The following is a 27,398-nucleotide window of genomic DNA, read 5'->3' on the forward strand; positions in this document are numbered from 1 at the left end:
ATTTGAAAGCTTAGCAACTTGACATAGACATTTCCGATATAATTTGAAGGTATAATTATATGGGCCTGAAAAATTGCCAAAATGTCAGGTTAACACAACATAAATAGTTTAAAGTTCATCATAATTTGAAAAACACTTTTTCGTTAAAAATTTTAAACAGTTCGTTCTTCTTAAACAAAAGTATAAAGCAATATGAGCAAAGCTCGCTAATTAAATACATATGATCAAAAGTTTTATGTTTTTGTAATGTTTGTGCACTAAGCAGATTTAATCTATCTATCAATATACATATAAAGAAGGATGTACATTTGTTTGCAGCTATGGACTCGGAAATCACTCTCCGATTTTGATCAAATTTGCAGGGCCGCTTCATGGCCAGCCGTAGAGAATTCCCAATAAATCGCTTCCTGGAAAGAAGACCCGGGAACGATCTATTCGAACAAACTCTATTCTTACTTACTTACTTAATTGGCGCTTAACCGTCTAAACGGTTATGGCCGTCCAACAAGGCGCGCCAGTCGCTCCTCCGCTCCGCCAACCTGCGCCAATTGGTCACACCAAGTGAGTTTAAATCGTTTTCCACCTGGTCCTTCCAACGGAGTGGGGGCCGCCCTCTACCTCTGCTTCCATAGGCGGGTTCCGATAGAAACACTTTCTTGGCCGGTTCACCATCTTTCATTCGCATAACATGGCCTAGCCAGCGCAGCCGCTGCGTTTTAATTCGCTGGACTATGTTGATGTCTGCGTATAGCTCGTACAGCTCATCATTAAATCTTCTTCGGTACTCGCCATCGCCAACGCGTAGAGGTCCATAAATCTTTCGAAGAACATTCCTCTCGAACACTCCCAAAGCCGCTTCATCTGCTGTTGTCATGGTCCATGCTTCTGCCCCATATAGCAGGACGGATACGATAAGTGACTTGTAGAGTATGATTTTTGACAAACTCTATTCACAGTTCGATTTGCCTGAAATTAGGTATTTAGGCAGCCCTTTGCCTGGATTAGTATTTACGAGACTTTTTTTTCCGGGAAACGGACCAGGGACCGACTGGGATTAGGGGAAGGGCTGGGACTTGGACTGGGACTTTTGGGCTGGAACTGTAGCTGCAACTGGGACTGAGAATAAGGAATGGAGAGGAATTAGAACTAGAGAGAGAAAATACTGACGGAGAAAGCGATGGAGTTAGACGAAGATAGGGCAGGAAAGAAGGAGAGGGAGAAAGATACGCATAGAAAGGGATAGGCGGAGGGAGGAGTGAATAAAATGACAAGAAGGAGGGAGAGTTAGAGGTAAAAACTTCTTAAAACTTATGTAGATTGACCAAAGTTAGGGTAGAACAATGTCTGCCGAGTCTGCTTATATTGATAGATAAAAGAGATGAAAATTTATTTTTTCACTTTTTGAAACGTTTTGTGTTCCGCTAACTTGGCTCACTTTCAATATATGCAAAAAAGTATACGAATGAGATAAATTAAACAATACGTGTCTTTTAAAGGTAAATAATTTATATTTGAAGCTTATAGCTAATTGCGTTTTTAAAGCATTTTAAGAAAACCAAAGTAGTATGTGTGTTATTGAATCATAAAAATCAATATGTTTTAGAACATAGAGCAATTCCGAGAGTCAGATAGCTAGGGACATGATTCCGATTATGAATACCCAGAAGAAAAAATTAACGGTGCTGAACGGGTACTAATTGGATGAAGAGCGTGATATTTAGTACTCACACTTGTACCAATAGCGTTTAGGTTCACGCTAGGTATATATATATTTAAATAAATTAATCAAAAGCTGCGACTATTCCAACCCAGCGTGTGACTGAATTAGTTAACGATGCGCTTAAAAGGCAAGTCAAGCGTTTCTAATTGGTTCAGTCTTAGGTGGTTCTGAAATAGTCGCAAACTTTTATTAATTAATTTAAATCCATATTGCTCAGACTTCAGCGTTGTTGATACAAGTGTGGCTACCCACTCTCCCGATATGAATCCGATTAGCACCAATTCGGAGGTAGTCATTAAGGGCCGTTTTACCATCTTCAAATAAGTTAGATTTCATCTGCAGGATAGCTACCTATCAGATAAATTCATATAATACTTAAGTTTTCACCAACACAGGGTGACCAACGAAGGGTTAAATCGATAAGTAGGACAATTGTGTAGAACAAAACATATTTTATGAATACACGAAAATTGACCAAACAGCTTACTTTTGCTTACACTTACGGAGAAGCGAGTATGTAGAAAATTAAAATTTCTATATCTTAGAAAAAAGTGGCGCACTTAAGACTGTATTGTGAAACTGTCGGTTTGCGCGACTGCCTCTCATTTTTTCTGTAGGGTATATATAATGTTACCCGAACTTAGGCTAATTACTGTTTTTGTTTTTTTATTTGGAATGGTATAATGTGTTTTGTGTGTGTGTGGAATTTTCGGTGAACAAATCGTACAGAGTGCAAGTATAAAAGGCGTGAAATTTGGTAATATCACATTGTCTTTTTTTGTTTTAGTGTCGAAGAAGTTAGTGATATTTGCTTGTGATCTATTCCAGATAATAATATATAAAATGCTGAAATATAAATTTGCTATGTAAGTAACTAAATTAATGTTATCCTTTCAGGTTTATTGAAAAAGCAATAGTGTTGTAAATTAAAAGATATTCAAGGGTGAAATCGTTAATTAGTAAACTACATACAACATAAACATCCTGTTTTTGAACTTTTCCTGTGTTTAAATCACATCTAGAAACAGCTAGTGGCATAGGTCCTAGAAAGCATTACCAAAAAGACGGAGTTATTTTGTAAGAAAGGTCCTGTCTTCGCGAACCAGCCAGTTCAACTTAACATAATCAAATTGAGCCTGGCGAATCTGATTTATAATTTGCAGTACCTACTCATAGGCTGCTGGCTACATTCAATGCGCTCACACTCAAACAAAGTTAAAAAAATACAAAGCAAATCGATACGGCCACGTTATCAAATCGGTAGTTTATTTCTGCAGTCGGTAGAAAAACATATCTACGTATGCCTTTTCAAAGTTTCCATGCCAGCAATTAGTAGATAATTTTATCGTCTATCACCAGGTCTTAATATAATGTGCCTAACTCCACAGATGACATTCCTAGAAGTGTTTCGTGTATTATACATTAGTCTATCCAATTAAAGGTTTTAAATAAAAAAAATGTGACTTATGTAATAAGATTTGGAAATTAAATTAAATCTTCGTTATTTTTTTCAACCAAACCCTGTCTGTTTCGTGCGACAACTAAACCATGTCTAAAAAAATATCGGCACGGCGGCGGCGGCGGCGTCCGGTAGTTTACTATATTTTCTACTTTTGTTGTTGTAGCAGTGCTTCGCCCCATCCAATAGGTGTGACCGATCACATATTTTCGTCCTCTAACGGGAGTACCCCCGGATCCCCGGAGGGGATCACTCCCTTTTAAAATACTCATTACCACCTTTCATTTGATACCCATACCGCACAAAAAAATTCTAGAGTCACCCCTGGTCCACCTTTATGGCGATATCTCTAAAAGGCGTCCACCTATAGAACTAAGGCCCACTCCCTTTAAAAATACTCATTAGAACCTTTTATTTGATACCGATATCGTGCAAACAGATTCTAGAGTCCCCCCTGGTCCACCTTTGTGGCGATATATCGAAAAGGCGTCCACCTATAGAATTAAGGATCACTCCCTTATAAAATACTCATTATCACCTTCCATTTGATACCCATGTCATACAAACACATTCCAGGGTTTCCCTCGGTTCATTTTCCTACATGGTGATTTTCCCTTATTTTATCTCCAAACCTCTCAGCTGAGTATGTAATGTTCGGTTACATCGGAACTTAGCCTCCCTTACTTGTTTTTCACATAACCGTATACCAAAATTTATAAGCTATCTTTTAGTTTGTGTAGTAATCTCGCATCTAAAATTTAGTAGGTATGTTTTATACCTATACTAGCAGACCCGGCAGACATTGTTCTGCCCTATATTTGGCCTACATACATACCTACATACATTTTAAAATGCTTTTTCCGTCTAACTCTGACCCCCCCCTCCCCCCTTCATCATTTCCTAATCCTTTTATAACTCCTCCGTCCGTCATTTTCGCTTCATCTATCTCCATCTTCGTCTCATTCTATCTCTCTCTCAGTGTATCTCTATTGTTCCAGTCCCAGTCCCAGTCTCACTCCGAGTCTCAGTCCCAGTCCTAGTCCTAATCCCAGTCCTAGTCCGTCTCTGGTCGGAAAAAAGATCGTAAACACAAATATAGGCAAATTTATATACCAAATTTCAGGCAAATCGAATAGGACGTATGTAAATAAGTATGTGGGTATTATTAATTCATGTCTCTATTTCGGCTTCGCATGCATATTTATCAGCCTTGCCAGGTTGATGCGACTAAATCGAATATCACAATGAAAATTACTTTAGAGCTCTCAGCAACAGCTTTCATTTAATATCCATATTACCCACACATTCTAGGGGTATCGGGGTCCACGTTTTGGCCTATATCTCGAGACCCTAGTCACCCAGCGGTATAATATACTAAAGCTCTCATCAACAGCTTTCATTTGTTATCCATATTGTATAAACACATTCTAGGGGTACCCTTGTCCAAGTTTGAATAAAATCGACTGACGTCTTTCCTTTTATATATATAGATTTTTATTTTTCACACTTCATTATAATATTAAAACGAAATGCAGATATTCATTGCTTTTGAAATTCGGCTTAAAAATTGCACATGGAACAATTAAAGACTCTCCTGAATTAAAAAAAAATTTCTTAGTACTTCTAAATCGCGGGCCCCCTCAGAAACCCCGTATCCTGGGGTAATCCCTCTACCCCCCTCCCCCCTCTCCCGACGGTCCTGGTGATGTGCTATACTTGATATCATTCGCTATAATATTTTTATTGATAAGCAGGTTGTTTAATTAAACACCAAGCAATTACACGGAAGTATATCCGCACCGCCTCAAAATATGAGTGCCGCTGCGTATACGTAACATTTTATTATTAAGTACAAACATTTAAAATAAGTTGCAATAAAATAATATTGCGAATATAAACTGAGATATAACCTCTCCTCCATTTCAAGTTAGATCAAACTACACACGGGGTGCAAAACAAATTCAAAATCGGTTCAGTAGTTTAGGAGTCCATCGCGGACAAACATAGTTACACGTGATTTTTATATATAAAGATTGAAAGCAGCTAATTGAATACTTTTTTGTATCTTAAAAATATGACTACTTTCTTATGTGCAGAATATATGCGTTGTAAATACTCTCTATAGGTACAGTTCATTCCACCATTTTCGTTCCTTACATTTTGTAATGATCAACAAACTGTTTTGATAAGTTTTATAAATAAATACATACATGGATTTGATCTCAATAACTGTATTTTATTTGTATGCTTAGTAAGTACATATCGACGGTTGGTTGCACACAGATCCCAAGTGACGAATTTCAAATTTTGTTGTTGTTTGTGGTTCGAACCACTGAACCGAACCGCTTCGATTTTCGAGGCGGTTTGCAGCCCTGATTTTAAATTGACGGCTGATAAAAAAAACTGCGAATTTTTACAAAACGTTTGCTAATAACCTTTAAATAGAATTGACTGATAATTATCCGCCACCAGATTATGATCAAAACGCGTTTTCAGGTACTCCTTCAACAATTTTTGTGGTATTTTAAGAGTTTTTCTCAAGTAAGGACGAACAGACATGGCTTAAAAAATATTTTTTTTCGATACTGATGATTTTGATATACGGAAGTCTATATCTATCTCCATTCCTTTATACCTGTACAACCAACCGTTATCCAATCAAAGTCTGTGTGCAAAGCACACTGAGTATAATAACGCGCGACATGCCTCCGAGAAGATTTAGGCCGAGCTTTACTTCGTCTTTGCGTCGTGCTACTTTTAAAATATGTTATACAAGTTGGCGGACCCGTCCCTACATGCCTTATGACGACTCCGAAAGGCATTTGCAAGCATATGAATTTTCGCTCAGAAGCTTTTCATGGCAGAAATACCAAATTACTTCCGAGCGTTTCCACAGATTGTTTCTAGAAAAATTACTTTTTTTCTAGATTTTGAAGCTGCATTTTACTGTCCTAAACCACAGGATTTACCATCATACCACGGCGTCCGCCATTACATTGGGTGCTTATTCAACTTGGACTATTATCTACGTGAACTACAAAAAAATCGACTAATACTCAATTTTTGTTAGAAGTTTTTCGGAGTCTGACGCAAAGTTCAAGACAACCGTCGAAACAAAATAGGAAAATAAAATAAATAAAATTAATATAAAATAGAGGTTAAAAAATATAAAAAATAGCATAAACTAAAGTAAAATGAAACAAAAACAAGTAAGGAAGGCTACGTTCGGGTGTAACCGAACATTACATATTCAGCTGAGAGGTTTGGAGACAAAATAAGGGAAAATAACGATGTACGAAAATTAACCTAGGGTAGCCCTGGAATGTGTTTGCATGACATTGGTATCAGATGGAAAGTGATAAAAAAATATTTTAAAAGAGAGTGGGCCATATTACTACTGGTGGACGCTTTTTCGAGAAATCGCCATGAAGGTGGACCAGAGGTGACTCTAGAATGTGTTTGTACGATATGGGTATCAAATGAAAGGTGTTAGTGAGTATTTTAAAAGGGAGTGGGCCTTAGTTCTATAAATGGACGCCTTTTCGAGATATCGCCACAAAAGGGGACCAGCGGTGACTCTAGAATGTGTTTTTACGATATGGGTATCAAATGAAAGGTATTAAGAGTATTTTAAAAGGGAGTAGCCCTAAGTTGTATATGTGAAGGCGTTTTCGGAATATCGACCAAAATGTGGACCATATAATATATGTAACACCATGAAGAGTATTCCTGCCATGATTCCAAGTGCTTTTGATTTCGCCCTGCAGAACTTTTTCATTTTCTTCTACTTAATATGGTAGGTGTCACATCCATTTTACAAAGTTTTTCCTAAAGTTATATTTTTCGTCAAAAAACCAATCAAATGTCCATTTCTCATCCCTCTTTTCGTATTTGGTATAGAATTATGGAATTTTTTTCATTTTTCGAAAATTTCGATATCGAAAAAGTGGGCGTGGTCATAGTCTGATTTCGCCCATTTTTATTACCAAGAGAAAGTGAGTCCAAGTAAGTATGTGAACTAAGTTTAGGAAAGATATATCGATTTTTGATCAAGTTAACGTGTTAGCGGCCGTGCGGAAGGACAGACGAAGCACTGTGTATAAAAACTGGGCGTGGCTTCAACCGATTTCGCCCGTTTTCACAGAAAACAGGTAGCGTCATATAATCTATGTTCTTACCAAATTTTGCAAGGATTGGTATGGCATTAAAAGTATTCTAGACTAATTAAATGAAAAAGGGCGGAGGCACGTCCATTTTGAAATTATCTCTTATTTTTGTATTTTGTTGCACCATATCATTACTGTAGATGAATGTTAACATAATATACTTATATACTGTAATGATATTCAATTTTCTGTTAAAATTTGACTTAAAAAAATTTTTTTTAAAGTGGGCGTTTTTGTCATCTGATTTTGCAAATTTTTAATTAGCACACACATAGTAATAGGAGTAACGTGCCTGCCATATTTCAACGTGATATCCTCAACGACTTTCAAATAATAGCTTGCAAAACTTTTAAATTACCTTCTTTTAAAAGTGGGCGGTGCCATGCCCAAAATTTTACTAATTTTCTATTCAGCGTCACAAGGTCAACTCACCTACCAAATTTCATCGCTTTATCCGTCTTTGGTAATGAATTATCGCACTTTTTCGGTTTTTCGAAATTTTCGATTTCGTTCATTTTAAATAGCGATCTGAGATGAGTGCCCAAGAACTACATACCAAATTTCATTAAGATGCCTCAAAATTTACTCAAGTTATCGTGTTTACGGACAGACAGACCGACGTGCGGACATGGCTAAATGAATTTCTTTTTTCACGCAGATCATTTTGATATAAGAAGTCTATATCTATCTCGATTAGTTTATGCCGTTACAGGGTACCTTTATGCGAACAAAATTAATATACTGTGTGAGCTCAGCTCAGCTGAGTATAATAACAAAATAAAATAATGTAAGTTAACACAAAAAAAAATAATGTGAAATAAAAACAATAAAAGAAAATATAATAAAATAAAATAAAATAAACAGAAAAATAAAAAAAAAAAAATTTAATTTAATAAAATAAACTAAGATAAAATGAAATCTAAAAAAACTTTAACAAAAGAGCATTTAGTAAAATAAAAAAAAAGTATAATGAAATAACACAATATAAAATAAAACGAAAGACACAAAATAAAATGAAATAAAAACATTGAATGAAATAAAACAAAAAATAAAATAGAATAAAATAAAATAAAATAAAATAAAATAAAATAAAATAAAATAAAATAAAATAAAATAAAAAAGAATCCTTTATCAATAGACCTATAAAACAAAAACAATTGTAAAAAACATAAAGTGAAAAAAATAAAATATAATGAAATAAAAATATATAAAATTAAATTAAAAAACTATCAAATTAAGCTAAAAAATAAAATTATAAAATCAAAAGCAAAATAGAACAAAATGTACTAAAATAATATACTCAGCCGACCAAGTTTCTTTTAACAATATAATATTATTTTTTAATTAATTTCACTTTTTTTTCAGTGCCCCTTTGTCAATCTTAATTTTTTTGACAACATCATGTTTGGTGGCCGGACAAATTCAAAGAGATGGTTGCTGTCGACGAGATATAAACTTTGTGCCAAACGATGACTTATCAGCAGTTAAGTTCTATATACTTAAATAAATTAAGTGACAGCTCTATAAAGCTAGGCCAATTTTAAAGTACTATGCATAGACTTTAACGCCATTTTAAAACCGTATGTTTTAATTATTTACAGTTCGTAGGTAGCTGGTATATGCATAGTAGATATCGCATCGTGATCGATGAGAATGCCCGCTGCTATAAAACTGAATACACTCTTGATTCTAACAATGTTCATAGAGTAAAAAACTTCCAAATAAGTAATGCAGAGTAAGTATTTTTAATTGCAGGCAAAGCTTTTGGTTTTAAGTGAAAGTTATGTTGCCTTTTGTGTTGTTGATTTTTCGACAGGGTGTAAAAGGGAAGACTTTTGTGGCAAAAGAAATTTTTTTCAAATTCCAAGTGAATAGGTCAAATATTTGTTTCCCATTTCGTTCTCAAAAAATAGCACTGAAGGTGGCGCAACACCGAATCCGGCACGTATTTAAATCAAATTTGACAGGAATTGATGGAAAATTTTTCCAATATACATCAATTACTTGAATTGGAACCATTTTCCGCCATTTCTTGTGGAGTTTGCTTTAAGGACAAACCAGTTTTGGCCTTGTGCCATCTATAGTGTAATTTATCGAGAACGAAACAGGAAAAGTTAAAGTGAACTATAAAGTTACGTTAACTATAAAATTACCTTTTGAAAAAAATTTCTTTCAACCCAAATAACTACGCTTTTCTTTATTTATATATATGTCGCAGCGGAGAGGGGTGAAAGCAGAGTCACGCCAAAGCAGTATACAATATGCTCTTCACTGGGACCTCGAAAGCAATTGCTGCCAAGTCTTTGCCTGCATAGATGACCTAGACATGCTGTTTAGGAGTGAATTTCTTGTAAAGTTAAAAATTAAGCCACAAATCAGCTAAGTAAACACTGGAGTGGAGAGCTGGTGAAATGATTGATCCCAACAAGGCTCATGCAGCCCTGGTGATTAGGGTTCCGAAAATATTTATTAGGGATATGACGAATACTCAAAACTTCTTCGTGTTGAAGCTGCATTGAGGGCGATGAGATTAAATCATGTTGTCCCTACATGCTTTAAGGGTTGTAATGTTTATTGGGATTTGGAATTGGAAAATATCCAAAAAGGACTTAAGGTCTTCTTACCTGCTCATGGAGTAGGTCCATCGGGACCCGTCTATTGGCTAGCAAAACAGTGGGGGAGGGGGGGGGGGGTCGCGACCTTTATTTATAGCACTAGACCCCATTACATTTTATTTCAGAGTCTCTGTTTATTTATCACAAAAAAATTTTTTTGGTGCACTAGTCTCTCTAACTAACAAAAAAAAAAGCTGCTAAGGAAAAAAAGGGGCTTCACTATTGCCAGAACTCCTCCTTCTCCAAGTTATGAGCCGCCCAGGTGACATGGCGCTCTTGCTTCTTATATCCCTCCCTGCCTTGACATCTAATTTAGCACTAATCGTTGTAGATGTCCCTACTCTTACAATTGCTATAAATTTTAATTTTTGTATATAAACTACTAAATAAAATTTTTCTTTTTTTCTTTTTACAAATGTAACTCCATAAACAAAAATCTTTTTTTGATATTATAGACTCTCCTTTATGTATCCACTAGCCTTTACCCACGGCCCCGTCCGCAAGGAAAATTTTAAATATATGGGCTATTCGCGTTAGCCTGCTTATTATCTGTTTAAAATTTTGTTTTCTGTCTAATGCATTTTATTTTTGTAATTGAGTAAAAAAAAGAACTAAATGAGCTGATAACCTGATAGGATCCCAAATGATCCCGAAATTATCCAGAAAAAGCTACAAAATGACCCCAACGCTATTGCGGACGGATCCCGAAAACCATCCAGAAATGCCCCGAAAGGGTCTCCAAAAGTTCCCCGAATAGTCCCAAAAAAACCCGAAATGAGAGCGACACGATTCTAGACGTATCCAGAGAACCACACAGAAATGATCCCTGAAGGTGTTCCAAAATGATCCCGAAAAGGTTCCGAAATGACCCTGACGGGCTCCCGGGCGGATCTCAAAAACCATCCAGAAAATATCCAGGAAGGGTCCCTAAATTATCCCGACTAACTCCAGAAAAAGTTCCGAAATGGCTCCGATGAGATCCACGATGGTTCGCGAAAACCATACAGAAATGATTCCGGAAGGATTCCAAAATGATCCCGAAATAGTCCGGAATTGACCCAGATGGGATCCCGCACAGATCCAGAAATGATCCCGGAAGGGTGCAAAAACTATCCCGGAAAAGTAACAAAAAATCCCGAAATGGCTCCTACGGCATCCCGGACGGATCCAGATATGATCTCGGAAGGGTCCCCAAATGATCCCAAAATGGTCCCGAAATGACCCTGATGGATCCGGCAAACCATCAAGAAATTATGCCGAAAGGGTCCCAAAATGATCCCGAAATAATACAGAAAAAGTCACGAAACGACCCCTAGAGGATCCCCAAATGATCCGTATTAGCCCCGAAAAGGTCCCGAAATAACCCCGACAGGATCCCGGACAAATCCCGAAAACCATCCAGAAATGATGCCGGAAGGAATCCCAAATGATTCCGTAAAAGTCCCGCATTGATTCCGACGGGATCCCGAACGGATACCGAAAATCATCCAGAAGTGATGCCGGAAAGGTCCTCAAATGATCACCTAATAGTCCCGAAATGACCCTTAAGGGGTCATGGACGGATCCCATAAACCATCCAGAAATGATCCCGATATAGTCCCGAAGAAGTCCCGAAATGACCCTGACGGGATCTCGAACGCACCCCTAAATGACCCTGACGGGATCCCGGACAGATCCCGAAATCCATCCAGAAATGATCTTGGAAGGGACCCCAAATGATCCCGAAAAAGTCCCGCAATGATTCTGAAGGGATCCTGATCGGATACCGAAAACCATCCAGAAGCGATGCCGGAAAGGTCCTCAAATGATCACCTAATACCAAAATGACCCTGACGGCATCCCGGACTGATCCCAAAATCCATCCAGAAATGATCTTGGGAAGGTCCCAAAATTATCCCGAAATAGTCTCGGAAAAGTTCAGAAATTACCCTGACGGGTTCCCGGACGAATCCTGAAAGCCATCTCTAAATGATCCCGAAAAAGTCCCGAAATGACCCTGACTGGACCCCGAAAGGATCCCGAAAACTATCCAGAAATGATGCCGGAAATGTCCTCAAATGATCACCTAATAGTTCCGAAAAGACCCTGACGGGATCCCGAACGGATCCCGACAACTATCTAGAAATGATGCCGAAAGGGCCCGCAAATGATCCCGTATTAGTCGAGAAAAAGTCCCGAAATGAACCCGACGGGATGCCGGACGAATCCCAAAAACCATCCAGAAATGATGCCGGAAGGGACACCAAATGATCCCGAAAAAGTCCCGCAATAATTCCGACGGGATCCTGAGCGGATACCGAAAACCATCCAGAAGTGATGCCGAAAAGGTCCTCAAATGATCACCTAATAATCCCAAAATGACCCTGACGGCATCCCGGACAGATCCCGAAATCCATCCAGAAATGATCTTGGGAGGGTCCCAAAATTATCCCGAAATAGTCTGGGAAAAGTCCAGAAATTACCCTGACGGATCCCGGACGAATCCTGAAAACCAATCTTAAATGATGCCGAAAAAGTCCCGAAATGACCCTGATGGGACCCGGAAAGGATCCCGAAAACTAACCAGAAATGATGCCGGAAAGGTCCTCAAATGATCTCCCAATAGTTCCGAAAAGACCCTGACGGGATCCCGAACGGATCCCTACAACTATCCAGAAATGATACCGAAAGGGCCCGCAAATGATCCCGTATTAGTCGAGAAAAAGTCCCGAAATAACCCCGACGGGATGCCGGACGAATCCCAAAAACCATCCAGAAATGATGTCGGAAGGGACCCCAATGATCCCGAAAAAGTCCCGCAATTATTCCGACGGGAATCTGAACGGATACCGAAAACCATTCAGAAGTGATGCCGGAACGGTCCTCAAATGCTCACCTAATAGTCCCAAAATGACCCTGAGGGCATCCCGGACAGATCCCGAAATCCATCCAGAAATGATCTTGGGAAGGTCCCAAAATGATCCCGAAATAGTCTCGGAAAAGTCCAGAAATTACCCTGACGGGTTCCCGGACGAATCCTGAAAGCCATCCTTAAATGATCCCGAAAAAGCCCCGAAATGACCCTGACGGGATCCCGAAAGGATTCCAAAAACTATCCAGAAATGATGCCGGAAAGGTCCTCAAATGATCCCCTAATAGTTCCGAAATGACCGTGACGGGATCCCGAACGGATCCCGACAACTATCCAGAAATTATGCCGAAAGGGTTCGCAAATGATCCCGTGTTAGTCGAGAAAAAGTCCCGAAATGACACCGACGGGAGCCCGGACGAATCCCAAAAACCATCCAGAAATGATGCCGGTAGATATCCCAAATGATCCCGAAATAATCCCGGAATGACCTCGTCGGCATCCCGGACGGATACCGAAAATTATCCAGAAATTATGCCGGAAAGGTCCAAAAATGATCCCCTAATAGTCCCGAAATTACCCTGATGGGATCCTGGACGGATCCCGAAAACCATCCAGAAATGATGCCGGAAGAGCCCCCAAATGATCCCGAAAAATTCCCCAAATGACCCCGACGATATCCCGGACGGATCCCGAAAACCATCCGGAAATGATGCCGGAAGAGCCCCCAAATGATCCCGAAAAAGTCCCCAAATGACCCCGACGAGATCCCGCACGGATCCCGAAAACCATCCAGAAATGATGCCGGAAGAGCCCCCAAATGATCCCGAAAAAGTCCCCATATGACCCCGACGAGATCCCGCACGGATCCCGAAAACCATCCAGAAATGATGCCGGAAGGGTCCCCAAATGATCGCTAAATAGTCTCGAAATGATTCCGGAATAGTCCCGAAAATGTTCCAAAATAACCCCGACGGGATCCCGGACGGATCCCGTAAACTATACAGAAATGATCCCGGAAGGGCCCCAAAATGATCCCGAAATAGTCCCGAAAAAGTCCCGAAATTACCCCGGCGTAATCCCGGACCGATCCCGAAAACCATCCAGAAATGATCCCGGAAGGGTCTCGATATGACCCTTACGGGATTACAAATAAGGTGAAGCTAATTATAAAACCATGTTAATAAGGCAGCAGGCGCATTGGAACGAATAAAAAGTTAGATAGAAACATACAGGTAAAGCTAATAAAAGCGTGCTAATAAAAACAATTGATGGACGGCGGATGGCGCGAGTAGAGGAGAGGACCACTGATCGTTCCTCCAAAATTGTCTAGATCTCGTTCTGCATGTACCAGATACCAAAAACTATTGATTTAGGAGAAAATTTAGATTGAGTTATAACAATTTATGGATTTTACACCAGAGGGGGAGATAAAGGGGGGCGGGCGGAGGGTGTCACTGCTTACTTTGTAAGCCCTCGACTTATTTGACCCCTTGAGTCTGTGATATTGGTGAAGGCCAGTATACGTAAAGTTATAATGTGTCAAAATTATGAAAAATAATTTCTCGAAGGGGTCGTGGGACTCCCTGTCTGTGTCCCAAATTTCATCAAAATCCGTGTAGCCATTCTGGCGTGATTCAGTCGCAAAGACGAAAAAATATAATAATTAAATTATAACTGTTCCTAGGGGGCGGGGACCACACCCCTTTTGAAAAATATATAGCTAGTATATCCTTCTAGACTATTGGCTATATGTGTGCAAAATTTCATCCAAATCGGTCCAGCCGTTCTTGCGTTATTGAGTCACAAAGACAAACGTCTGGACAAACATCCAAACATCCAAACATCCAAACATCTTAACATCCAAACTTTCCCATTTATAATATATATTATATAAATTATATTATACATTTTTTTTTTTAGTTTTTCAAACTGTTTTTTTTAGTAAATTTTTGAACGACTTGTATTTCGCCTTACTCAATTGACTTTATGCTTTACGCTTTCACTCTTTCGGCCTACACAGGCCTTTTCTTTGCCTTTTACTTTCGCTTTTTGATATATTTTTACTTTTCCGACTTCTACAACTGCACTCATTAGAAATTTTTCTTTAGTTTTGCTTCTCCTTATGCCTTTTACTTATGCCTTTTTACATATTTTCACTTCCTAGAAATTTTCCTTTACATATATATAGTTTTTTTTTGCTTTTCCTTATGCCTTTTTACAAAGATTACTCTTTTCCTCTTATCACAATAACACTTCCTAGGAATTTTTCTTTATTATTGTGCCTGGTGTATTCAGCTTTGTTACAAAAATAATTTATATATATTTATATATATATTTTTTATTTTTTTATTTTTTTGGTAATTAAGCTACTACACTAGATTTTTCTGTAATTCTCGTAGCACTTATTAGCTCTATTGACGATCCTCCGTCCGCGTGGTTTTCAGACTATTTGCTTGTCGATCTCCTCCCTTCTTTCGCCTTCTCCTTCGTATTTTTTGCAAAAATTATTTAGCTTGTGATGGGAGAGTGGAAACTGTACGCACGCGGTTTCTCTTCCACCAAACTTATGCCTCCAACATGTATAATCTACGATTTCAGAATATTTTCATTATTTAAAATTAATTAATTATGGCTAGGCGGCCACCGTGGTGTGATGGTAGCGTGCTCCGCCTATCACGCCGTATGCCCTGGGTTCAACTCCCGGGGAAAGCAACATCAAAAATTTTAGAAATAAGATTTTTCAATTAGAAGAAAATTTTTCTAAGCGGGGTCGCCCCTCGGCAGTGTCTGGCAAGCGCTCCGATTGTATTTCTGCCATGAAAAGCTCTCAGTGAAAACTCATCTGCCTTGCAGATGCCGTTCGGAGTCGGCATAAAACATGTAGGTCCCGTCTGGCCAATTGGTAGGGAAAAATCAAGAGGAGCACGACGCAAATTGGAAGAGAAGCTCGGCCTTAGATCTCTTCGGAGGTTATCGCGCCTTACATTTATTTTTTTTTTTTTAATTATGCTAGGATTCACCTTTCAAAAAAGGGGTTGAAAGAATTTTCTTGAATCTTTCGATTCGAAATCTACGAAAATTTTTGAATAGTAAAGTTTAATGAAGTTTTTGATCAAATAATTTCGGCATAAACTTTGCTTTGCCTCGGAAGAACTTTTCTTTAGATAAGGTTAAATGTATGTGCATACAAAAATGTTTGCACACTTTTCGTATCTCCAACAAACCCTGTTTAAAAGAAGCAATCTAAATTTAAACTTTTAATTTTTTAACCTTTTTTATACTCAGTTGAGCAGAGCTCACAGAGTATATTAACTTTGATTGCATAACGGTTGGTTGTACAGGTATAAAGGAATCGACATAGATATAGACTTCCATATATCAAAATCATCAGTATCGAAAAAAAATTCGATTGAGCCATGTCCGTCCGTCCGTCCGTCCGTCCGTCTGTCCGTTAACACGATAACTTGAGTAAATTTTGAGGTATCTTGATGAAATTTGGTACGTAGGTTCCTCATCTCAGATCGCTATTTAAAATGAACGATATCGGACAATAACCACGCCCACTTTTTCGATATCGAAAATTTCGAAAAATCGAAAAAGTACGATAATTCATTACCAAATACGCATTAAGCGATGAAACTTTGTAGGTGAGTTGAGCTTATGACGCAGAATAGAAAACTAATAAAATTTTGGATAATGGGCGTGGCACCGCCCACTTTTAAATGAAGGTAATTTAGAAGTTTTGCAAGCTGTAATTTGGCAGTCGTTGAAGATATCAAGATGAAATTTGGCAGGAACGTTACTCCACGCCCACTTTTTAAAAAATTTTTTTTTTAAATTCAAATTTTAAAAGAAAAGTTAGTATCTTTACAGCATATAAGTAAATTATGCCAACATTCAACTCCAGTAATGATATGGTGCAACAAAATACAAAAATAAAAGAAAATTTTAAAATGGGCGTGGCTCCGCCCTTTTTCATTTAATTTGTCTAGGATGTTTGTAATGCCATAAGTCGAACAAAAATTAACCAATCCTTTTGAAATTGGTAGAGGCTTAGCTTCTAGGACGATAGCTGTTTTCTGTGAAAAAGGGCGAAATCGGTTAAAGCCACGCCCAGTTTTTATACACAGTCGACCGTCTGTCCTTCCGCTCGGCCGTTAACACGATAACTTGAGCAAAAATCGATATATCTTTACTAAACTCAGTTCACGTACTTATCTGTACTCAGAACTCACTTTGTATTGGTATAAAAAATGGCCGAAATCCGACTATGACCACGCCCACTTTTTCGATATCGAAAATTACAAAAAATGAAAAAAATGCCATAATTATATACCAAATACGAAAAAATGGATGAAACATGGTAATTGTATTGGTCTATTGACGCAAAATATAAATTTAGAAAAATACTTGTTAAAATGGGTGTGACACCTACCATATTAAGTAGAAGAAAATGAAAAAGTTTTGCAGGGCGAAATCAAAAGCCTTTGGAATCTTGGAAGGAATACTGTACGTGGTATTACATATATAAATAAATTAGCGGTACCCGACAGATGATGTTCTGGATCACCCTGGTCCACATTTTGGTAGATATCTCGAAAACGCCTTCACATATACAACTAAGGGCCACTCCCTTTTAAAACCCTCATTAATACCTTTAATTTGATACCCATATCGTACAAACGCATTCTAGAGTCACCCCTGGTCCACGTTTATGGCGATATCTCGAAAAGGCGTTCACATATAGAACTAAGGCCCACTCCTTTTTAAAATACTCATTACCACCTTTCATTTGATATCCATATCGTACAAACAAATTCTAGAGTCACCCCTGGTCCACCTTTATGTCGATATCTCGAAAAGGCGTCCACCTATAGAACTAAGGCCCACGCCTTTTTAAAATACTCATTAACACCTTTCATTTGATACCCATATCGTACCCTTATTGTACAAACGCATTCTAGAGTCACCCCTGGCCCACCTTTATGGCGATATCTCGAAAAGGCATCCACCTATAGAACTAAGGCCCACGCCCTTTTAAAATACTCATTAAAACCTTTCATTTGATACCCATATCGTACAAGGAAATTCTAGAGTCACCCCTGGTCCACGTTTATGGCAATATCCCGAAAAGGCGTCCACCCATAGAACAAAGGCCCACTCCCTTTTAAAACACTTATTACACTTTTCGTTTGACACCCATATTATAAACACGCATTCTAGAGTCACCCCTGGTCCACGTTTATGGCGATATCTCGAAAAGGCGTCCATCTATAGAACTTAGGCCCACGCTCTTTTAAAATACTCATTAATACCTTTTATTTGATACCCATATCGTACAAAATAAATTCGAGAGTCACCCCTGGTCCACCTTTATGGCGATATCTCGAAAAGACGTCCACATATAGAACTTAGGCCCACTCCCTTTTAAAATTATCATTAACACATTTCATTTGATACCCATATCGTACAAACAAATTTTCGAGTCAGGCCTGGTCCACCTTTATGGCGATATCGCTAAATGGCGTCCATCTATAGATCTATGGCCCACTTCCTCTTAAAATACTCTTTAATACCTTCCATTTGATACACATGTCATACAAACACATTCCAGGGTTACCCTAGGTTCCTTTTACAACATGGTGATTTCCCTTACCTTGTCTCCACAGCTCTCAACTGAGTATGTAATGTTCGGTTACACCCGAACTTAGCCTTCCTTACTTGTTTCTTTTTCAATTTGCATTTACTAACACTATAAAGTTCATACACATAAATAAAATGAATACTTACCAAAAGAGTTGATGAGTTTTTTGACGTCCGTCTCCGTGAAGATCAAATCCAAAAAAGGAATGTCGATCAGCGGAACGAAAGCCAAACCTCATTCTTGTCTATTTTTTTTCATTTCCTTTGATCAGCATATGACTTCCGTCATATGGAAATCAGATTGAAGTTTAACGAAACTCTATTCTATTACAACTTGGAACTAAGATGATTTTGCGTTAATACGCTGGAAATGAATTGTTTGAAAAAATTAAAACTCTGAAATCGCACATAACAGGGTTCAGAACTTTTTTCGGCGCTAGGTTATAGTATTTTGTTCTCAGTTTAGTCGGATCTCCGGAGGATATACATGTCCATGGTCTAATTTAGTGGTATTTAAAAACACATCGTCCCTACAAATGAAATCTACAAGTGGAATTCACTAACTCGAGGTTTTACTAAATTAATTCGTGCTCAACCGATTTAACTGCTTTGACCGTCCAAAATGTTGCGCGATTCTTCATTTGACTGCCTGGTGCCAATGGAATTTAACACCAAGGAATTTAATTCGTTTTCCATGTGGTTCTTCCAGCGGAGAGGGCTGCCCGCTGTCCTTCCCGATTCTAGCTAAGCTGGAGGTGTTGCTCAACGTAATTTTGCACAGCCGTATACATTTTGCGGGAAAACCAAATGCAGAAATGACGTATGTGGGCTGCCGAAGGCGGTTTTAAAATTGACGAAGAGGTAATGTGTGCCAATTCTTTTTGCGCGACTGTTTGCCAAGATTTGGAGTAGAGTCAAAATCTGTTCGATTGGGGATTTACCAAGTGTGAAGCTGAAGTTTGCAGTATCCCACTTTGTGTAGACTGGGCAAAGAACACTTGGATTCCAAGCGTCAGGCATGCACTCGTCCGATGATATTTCGCATATCCGATCATATTTTGCACAAAGGCTGATACATGCGCATTTGATCAACTCCTCGGCTCCTTATTTGAGTAGCTCCACAGGAAAACCATCAGCGCCCGCGGTCTTGTTGTTTTTTAATCTGGTTGGTTTCTTCATAGTCGGGTAGAGGGAAATAAATTCCTTACATTCATCGATTTCGAGCTCAAAGTCATCATCTTCCTTCAGCGATAGGTACATCGCTGTCTCCATTTGGAAGGTCAGAGAAGTGTTCCCTACATAATCTAAGTACTCTCTGAACATCGATTAAAAGGTAACCGTTTTCATTCTGACAGTATTTTACCACGGACTAAGAAGCTTTCGTCTGTCGTCGAATTTTTTTGCTAAAATTTGAAGGCGTCATTCCTGGTGACTAATCGCACTCATGCCTTTCTGTCTATGCTATTTTCCTCCTGCAAAGGCGTCTCGCTTCCTCTCTCAGTTCGTAGTAGCGTTCACATACTCTTCTTGTTTTTTACTTTGAAAATATGCACAGCAGTTTAACACATTTTTTTTTACATTTATTAGCGGCTGCGGAACGCTTAAGACCGGAACAATTACGCCAAGTGATGATAATTATATTATAGTTAAGTTTGATGATCCACAGGGTAAGTTATTATAATCATATCTTTCTAAGAAATTTAAACTATAACTTTTATTTATATTTTGCAGCTCACCATTATTATTACAAAATTCTAACGTTTTGCGACGACTTTGTTATCATCTATCTCTGCCGCGAAATACCATTTACGAGGAAACACAACGGTTAGTAATTTTTATTTTGTGTAAGTGTGCAAACGTTGCCAGACCAGGTCCCTATTATACATGTTCGCCAACGAAAGCGAATGGTCTGCAAGGAGGGATATAAGTATAAAGAGAAACGGGTTTTTTTATTGGTGGAAGATCAGTACCAATGAAAACCTTTTCATTTCCTAAGTTTTTTGGACAATGTCTTATTTTACTAAAAGTTATTTCAGCCGACTTAGTCTCATTCTCTATGCAACAAAAAAGATATAGGAGCACTCGCTAATACAACTCTCTCACTTACGGGACATGTATTTTAATATGTATCGCGATGTATAGTTGCTCTAGCCGGTCCGTGAAGACGCCAAACAGGATGAATGAGTCCATAGTCCCCGTGCAATGTATGGAGTAAAAAATCTTTTTTTACTAATTTTTGTTTTCATTTTATTTAAGAAACATTTTTCATAATTTTTTTTTAGTATTTAATTTTGCAAAATTTTTTCACTGACTTGTTTTACTAAATTTTTTTACTAATTACTTTTATTTTGATACGTTTTTTTCTAAATTATTTCTTTCTGTTTTGAAATAATTCTTTTTTTACCAATATTCTTTACTAATTTTAAGAAATCAAGTTTTCTATTTTCTTACATTTTCACAAATTTTATGAATTTTTAAATTTTTTTGTTCTTGTTACTAATTGCTTATTTTTATTTTTTATACTCATTTCAAAAAAATACTTAGTTTTTTTTACTAATTATTTTCAAAAACTTTCTTTGCTTATATATTTTACTAGTTCTAAATAAAAATTTGGCACACGCCGTGGTGTGATGGTACCGTGCACCGAAGATGCTGGGTTCACGCCCCGGGCAAAGGTCGCCCCTCGGCAGTGTTTGGCAAGCACTCCGAGTATATTTCTGCCATGAAAAGCTTTCAGTGAAAACTCATCTGCCTTGGAGATGCCGTTCGGAGTCGGCATAAAGGGCCGCAGAGAGCCGAGCCGGGCCCCTGGGACAGTTCGCGTTTACGGGCCCCCTAAAAGTAAACTCAATCCAGTAAAACAAATAACATAACATACATAAATTTTTCAATTCACATTGTTAGTTTTATTTCATATAAAATAAGATTTACTGGAGCACTTACATAAATGAAATGTTAGATTTCATTGCTTGATTTGCTTACATTACTTTTTCTAAATATGTACATTTTAAGAGCTTGAATCAGCCAAGGAAAACCTTCCGTGCTTTGGTCTGCGAATATGCAAATTACCGATTCAAAACTAATGCTGCGAGAAAGGCAGGACTCCAACGCCAATGTTCCAAGGCTTGTCAAGCGATTTTGACTCATAGTAGAACGTAACAAATTTTTCACGCGAGACAATAGACTACAAGAACGCTCCCCTTCAGCTACACAGACTGGAACTGTGCAAAATATTTTAAGTTTATCTAACTTAAAATCACATTTTATTTCGACTATGACTATGCCCCATAGTATTTGATTGGATGCTTATTTTAAAACAAATTTTTGTAGCAACAAAATATGTATGTATCTATGAAATCATAGTTAGAGTACTATCAATACTGCTTTGCCTTGCCGGCCCCCAAAAACCTTTCGGGCCCCAGGGCAATTGCCCTGGTTGCCCCCCCCCCCCCCTCTACGCGGCTCTGGGCATAAACACGTTGGCCCCATCCCGCCAATTTGTAGGATAAATTAAAAGGGAGCACGGCGTAATTGGAGGTTGAACTGGCTGGCCCATGAGGACCTCACATAGACTGATTGAGTCCGTAGTGTTACCAGAAGTTTGTTTTAACGACCAAACTGAAAAACCCTATCAAGAACCAGGACCTATGTTATAAAATAACTCCGTCCTCTTGGCAAATGCTAGAAGCTTCCTAGGACTTAAGCCACTTGCTGCTTCTAGATCTGTCAGCTATATCACTCCTAATAGCTGGAGTCTTAGCCTGGCAAGTGCAGGGCACGAGCACAGAATGTGCTCCATCGTTTCCTCCTCCAACCCGCACTTCCTACATCTACTATCACTGACCAAGCCTAATTTAAAGGCATGTGACGCCAGAAGGCAGTGTCCAGTCAGAATACCCGTCATGAGTCTACAGTCCTCTCTTTTTAATGATAGAAGCAACTTTGTTAGTCTAAGGTTGTAAGACCTACACATAATCTGCAACACTTTACAGCCCCGCACTTGAACCCACGCCTTTCCCGCTTGGTCGATCGTGTGCACCTCTCGCCTTCGCTTAATCTCGCCCAGTCTAATTGGGACGTCTTAGAATAGGGCTTACAATCGCGTGTAAAAACCCAATGAGAAAGATAGGGCGATCTTCCGAAGTTATCGAGCCTTTCATTTATTTTATTTTTAAATAAAAAAGTTGTTCGCGGGTTCGAATCGAGCTCAAGGCCTAACAATAATTTTTTATCATTATTATTGTTATGATAAATTTTTTCTTAATTGAAAAAATTTTTAAATTAGAATAGAAGAAAGAAAAAATTTTAGACAACTGCCAAAGCTCGTTGTATAGATCCATTTCGGGAACTGCTAAATTCCTTCATCGGCAACGTTTAGGCGCCGCTGCTATAACCATTCAGCCATCACAGCGGTTTTTTGTTTGTCTTCATTAATCCTACTTCTATTCTGTTTCGTGCCAATTGATATTCACAACACTGCGACATCTGTTGCAGAATGGCTGTGAAAATTGGACTTGTTTGTTGGCAATGCCGCCATAGTGTCATATTTTATTGACACTTTTTTCCCCGTGCTCTGGGGATTAAGAAAAAATTTATCATAACAATAATAATGATAAAAAATTATTGTTAGGCCTTGAGCTCGATTCGAACCCGCGATCTTAAAATCAGTAGGCCGATATAACAACAAAAATTGTTAATACATCCCAGAGCACGGGGAAAAAAGTGTCAATAAAATATGACACTATGGCGGCATTGCCAACAAACAAGTCCAATTTTCACAGCCATTCTGCAACAGATGTCGCAGTGTTGTGAATATCAATTGGCACGAAACAGAATAGAAGTAGGATTAATGAAGACAAACAAAAAACCGCTGTGATGGCTGAATGGTTATAGCAGCGGCGCCTAAACGTTGCCGATGAAGGAATTTAGCAGTTCCCGAAATGGATCTATACAACGAGCTTTGGCAGTTGTCTAAAATTTTTTCTTTCTTCTATTCTAATTTAAAAATTTTTTCAATTAAGAAAAAATTTATCATAACAATAATAATGATAAAAAATTATTGTTAGGCCTTGAGCTCGATTCGAACCCGCGATCTTAAAATCAGTAGGCCGATATAACAACAAAAATTGTTAATACATCCCAGAGCACGGGGAAAAAAGTGTCAATAAAATATGACACTATGGCGGCATTGCCAACAAACAAGTCCAATTTTCACAGCCATTCTGCAACAGATGTCGCAGTGTTGTGAATATCAATTGGCACGAAACAGAATAGAAGTAGGATTAATGAAGACAAACAAAAAACCGCTGTGATGGCTGAATGGTTATAGCAGCGGCGCCTAAACATTGCCGATGAAGGAATTTAGCAGTTCCCGAAATGGATCTATACAACGAGCTTTGGCAGTTGTCTAAAATTTTTTCTTTCTTCTATTCTAATTTAAAAATTTTTTCAATTAAGAAAAAATTTATCATAACAATAATAATGATAAAAAATTATTGTTAGGCCTTGAGCTCGATTCGAACCCGCGATCTTAAAATCAGTAGGCCGATATAACAACAAAAATTGTTAATACATCCCAGAGCACGGGGAAAAAAGTGTCAATAAAATATGACACTATGGCGGCATTGCCAACAAACAAGTCCAATTTTCACAGCCATTCTGCAACAGATGTCGCAGTGTTGTGAATATCAATTGGCACGAAACAGAATAGAAGTAGGATTAATGAAGACAAACAAAAAACCGCTGTGATGGCTGAATGGTTATAGCAGCGGCGCCTAAACGTTGCCGATGAAGGAATTTAGCAGTTCCCGAAATGGATCTATACAACGAGCTTTGGCAGTTGTCTAAAATTTTTTCTTTCTTCTATTCTAATTTAAAAATTTTTTCAATTAAGAAAAAATGTATCATAACAATAATAATGATAAAAAATTATTGTTAGGCCTTGAGCTCGATTCGAACCCGCGATCTTAAAATCAGTAGGCCGATATAACAACAAAAATTGTTAAAAAAGTTGTTGTTCGAATTCTTTTTTATCAAAAATCTGTATTAGTGTTAATTAAACCAAGTTTTTATCAAAATCTTATCTATTTTTCTTTTTATTAACAAGTTTTATAAGTTTTTAAATTTTTTTTTACTTTTTTATCAATTGTCTCAAAAATTCTTTTTTACATTAATACCTTTTATATTAATAATTTATTAATTTATATGATAATTTTCTTATATTTTTTTAATTTGATTAAAATAATTTTTTTTGTATTATCTTTTTAATTTAATTTTTTTAATTACTAATTTTTATAAAATTGTGTTCTGCTATTTCTTTTAATAATTTAATTAAATTCATTTGTTTAACAATTTTTTTTACAAATTATTATTAAAAATTTTTTTCAAAAAATATGTCTACTTATTTTTATCAAATACATTTTTAATAATTTTTCAAACAACTAACTATTTCTCATTGTCAACAATGATCAAGATTAAATTTATTTTGTGGAAGCCTTCGGTAGCATAGCAGAGAAGAGGAAAGTCCTGTAGCGCCAATACTTTTACAAATAAATTCAATTGACAATCTTTCCGAGGAAGCAACAGAACAGAAAATTCTCAAAAGTTGTAGAAAAATTTAGTTACCAATTTGATTTTCTGCATTGTTCATCTTATGAGAACAAAGACTTTTTTACAAATTTTTCAAACTTCACTACAACTTAAGAAGCATGTAAGAAAATCGTCTTGATTCCATACCATTCCGGCCATGTTGGTGATGGGTTTGAGAATTCAAATTGAAAATCCCAAAGTAACGTTAGCCTTGTTTTCAAACCTGCAAGGTTAGCTCTAGAAAGAATCTCAAACAGCAATTGGTAGGCAAGTTTTAATATGGGATTTTCACCAACTCTCAAATTACGAACCTTCAAACGTTAAGCAAACGACAACTGTTTTGTTGGGCTTCGTGCATTTGTATTTGCAATACGTTTTAGCTATTTTTTCTACAAAACATGTACATTTGCCAATGTCACTGGAAGTTTTTGGTTTTTAGAAAAAAAAAAAAAAAACAGTAACACTGAAGCTGACCCAACATCGTAATTATTTCATTAACAAACCAAATTCCAAAAGGGATGTGGGTCATGCCCACACATATCTTCAACATAGTCCCTGAACCAAAGGTCTAAGTAATGGTTTAGAATTCAACAATCCATTTTTTCCTTTAATAAACTTCGAAAAATGCAGGACAAATGGGCGAACGTAAACACAATTTTACGTGTAATTCAAAAATCACATATAAACATATTTATAACATTATTTTCTCTTCCCAAATTTAGAATTCGTTTGGGTTCATACAAAAGTCCGTAATCCAGACCAGAGTGTTCAAGACGCTTACATTAGTGCTCTAAATGACCAACAGCTTTCCACAGAGCTCGAATTGGTCAGTCAAGACGATTGCGGAAATTATGATGCATAGGAACAGTCAGCACAGCAGCAGAGTAACAGGAAGAGGAAAAGTGTTATTTATTTTGATTAATATATATGTACTTTACATTTGCATAAACTTTTTGTATAGTATAAATATCTAAATATCATAATAAATTGCAAACATTGTATTAGAATACTGAAAATTTGTCTCATTCTTGTAAGTGAATCTGTATACTTAATATAGAATCGTTTTATTGCAAGTTAATATTTCTGCAATAGGTTATGGGCCTTGCATTGTGAAATTTGTATACCTTTCATGAACATGAAATGGTATATTAACTTTGGTCCGATGTTTGTAACGTTGGGAAATATAAAAGATAGACTCATCATTAAGTATACCGAATTGATCAGGGCGACGACCTCAGTTGATATAGCCATGTCCGTCTGTCCGTCCGTATGTCTGTTTGAACGCAAACTAGTCCCTCAAATTTCGGGATGTATTTTTGTATTATACTAGACATTTGCCGGATCCGTTAGGATCGGACCACTATAACATATATCTCCCATACAACCAATCGTTCAGATAAGACGATTTTGGTCATTCCTGCAGAAATTTAGAAAGTATAAACGTGAAACTCGCTGATATATTTTCTAATATATCATAGAAGATATACTGAAAAAATCACTTTGATCGGACTTATACATATTTATATCCCATACAACCGATCGTTCAGATAGAAAGATTTTTGGCCATTTCTCCCTTAGTTTCCAAGATAAAAACGCTAAACTTGGTGATATATATTTTAATATATCATAGACGATTTTTTGTAAAATTCATTTCGATCGGAGCTATATATAATATATATCCCATGCAACCGATCGTTCAGATAAGGAGGTTTTTTGCCATTTTTTTATATTTATCTTAAAATGTTTAGGTATGTACATCTATTCACTATATATTTCTTATCTTATACAGCGCATTATTTGGAGATTACGAATGGGATAAGATTATTGTTCAGCCCCATTCATGAGAGGTATGAAGTCTTCGGTACAGCCGAAGACAGTCCCGTTCTTACTTGTTTTAATTTGTAAATTGTTTGTTCGGTAATCTTATTGATACTCTACGATATGGCTGATCTAAAGTTAGCGATTACGTAATTGTATCGCGATAACTACGAACTGTGGAAATATAGAATGCAGCTTATTTTGAAGAAGGGAACGGTTTGGGATGTCATTGAAGGTCCTGTTCCTGAATCTCCAGATGCCTCATTGAAGCAGAGAGACACGGATGCTACAATTCTTGTTGGATTGGTGGTTGAAGGTACGGAAATATTTCGGATGCACAGCTGTAGGTATGGAAATGATGCTTGGGCTGTCTTGCGAGAATATCATGAGAAAGCAACGTTGAGCAATAAGGTGAAGTTGATGCATCCTGGTGATGATATTGAAAATCAAATTGATTGATTGATTTAATTATTGATATTAGCACATTTAAAATTGAAGATGCTTAATTAATAACATCGTTTCCCAAGGCCGTCGGTCC

General features: G+C 37.4%; 2 protein-coding genes across 8 annotated transcripts in view; one reads left to right on the top strand and one right to left on the bottom strand.

The window, feature by feature from the left end:
• LOC137241060 (P protein-like) overlaps positions 1-27,398 on the bottom strand; it is a 408,891-nt gene that overhangs the window by 306,553 nt on the left and 74,940 nt on the right. The window lies entirely within an intron of this gene.
• LOC137241062 (bilin-binding protein-like) lies at positions 2,470-26,058 on the top strand. The gene is made up of 6 exons (XM_067768238.1): positions 2,470-2,586; positions 8,711-8,828; positions 8,947-9,080; positions 20,042-20,121; positions 20,186-20,278; positions 25,765-26,058. The coding sequence occupies exons 1-6, from the start codon at positions 2,564-2,566 to the stop codon at positions 25,902-25,904; spliced, it is 588 nt and encodes a 195-aa protein (XP_067624339.1). The 5' UTR covers positions 2,470-2,563; the 3' UTR covers positions 25,905-26,058.

This window comes from Eurosta solidaginis, chromosome 2 (assembly GCF_040869045.1).
Source record: "Eurosta solidaginis isolate ZX-2024a chromosome 2, ASM4086904v1, whole genome shotgun sequence".
Taxonomy (NCBI): Eukaryota; Metazoa; Arthropoda; class Insecta; order Diptera; family Tephritidae; genus Eurosta; species Eurosta solidaginis.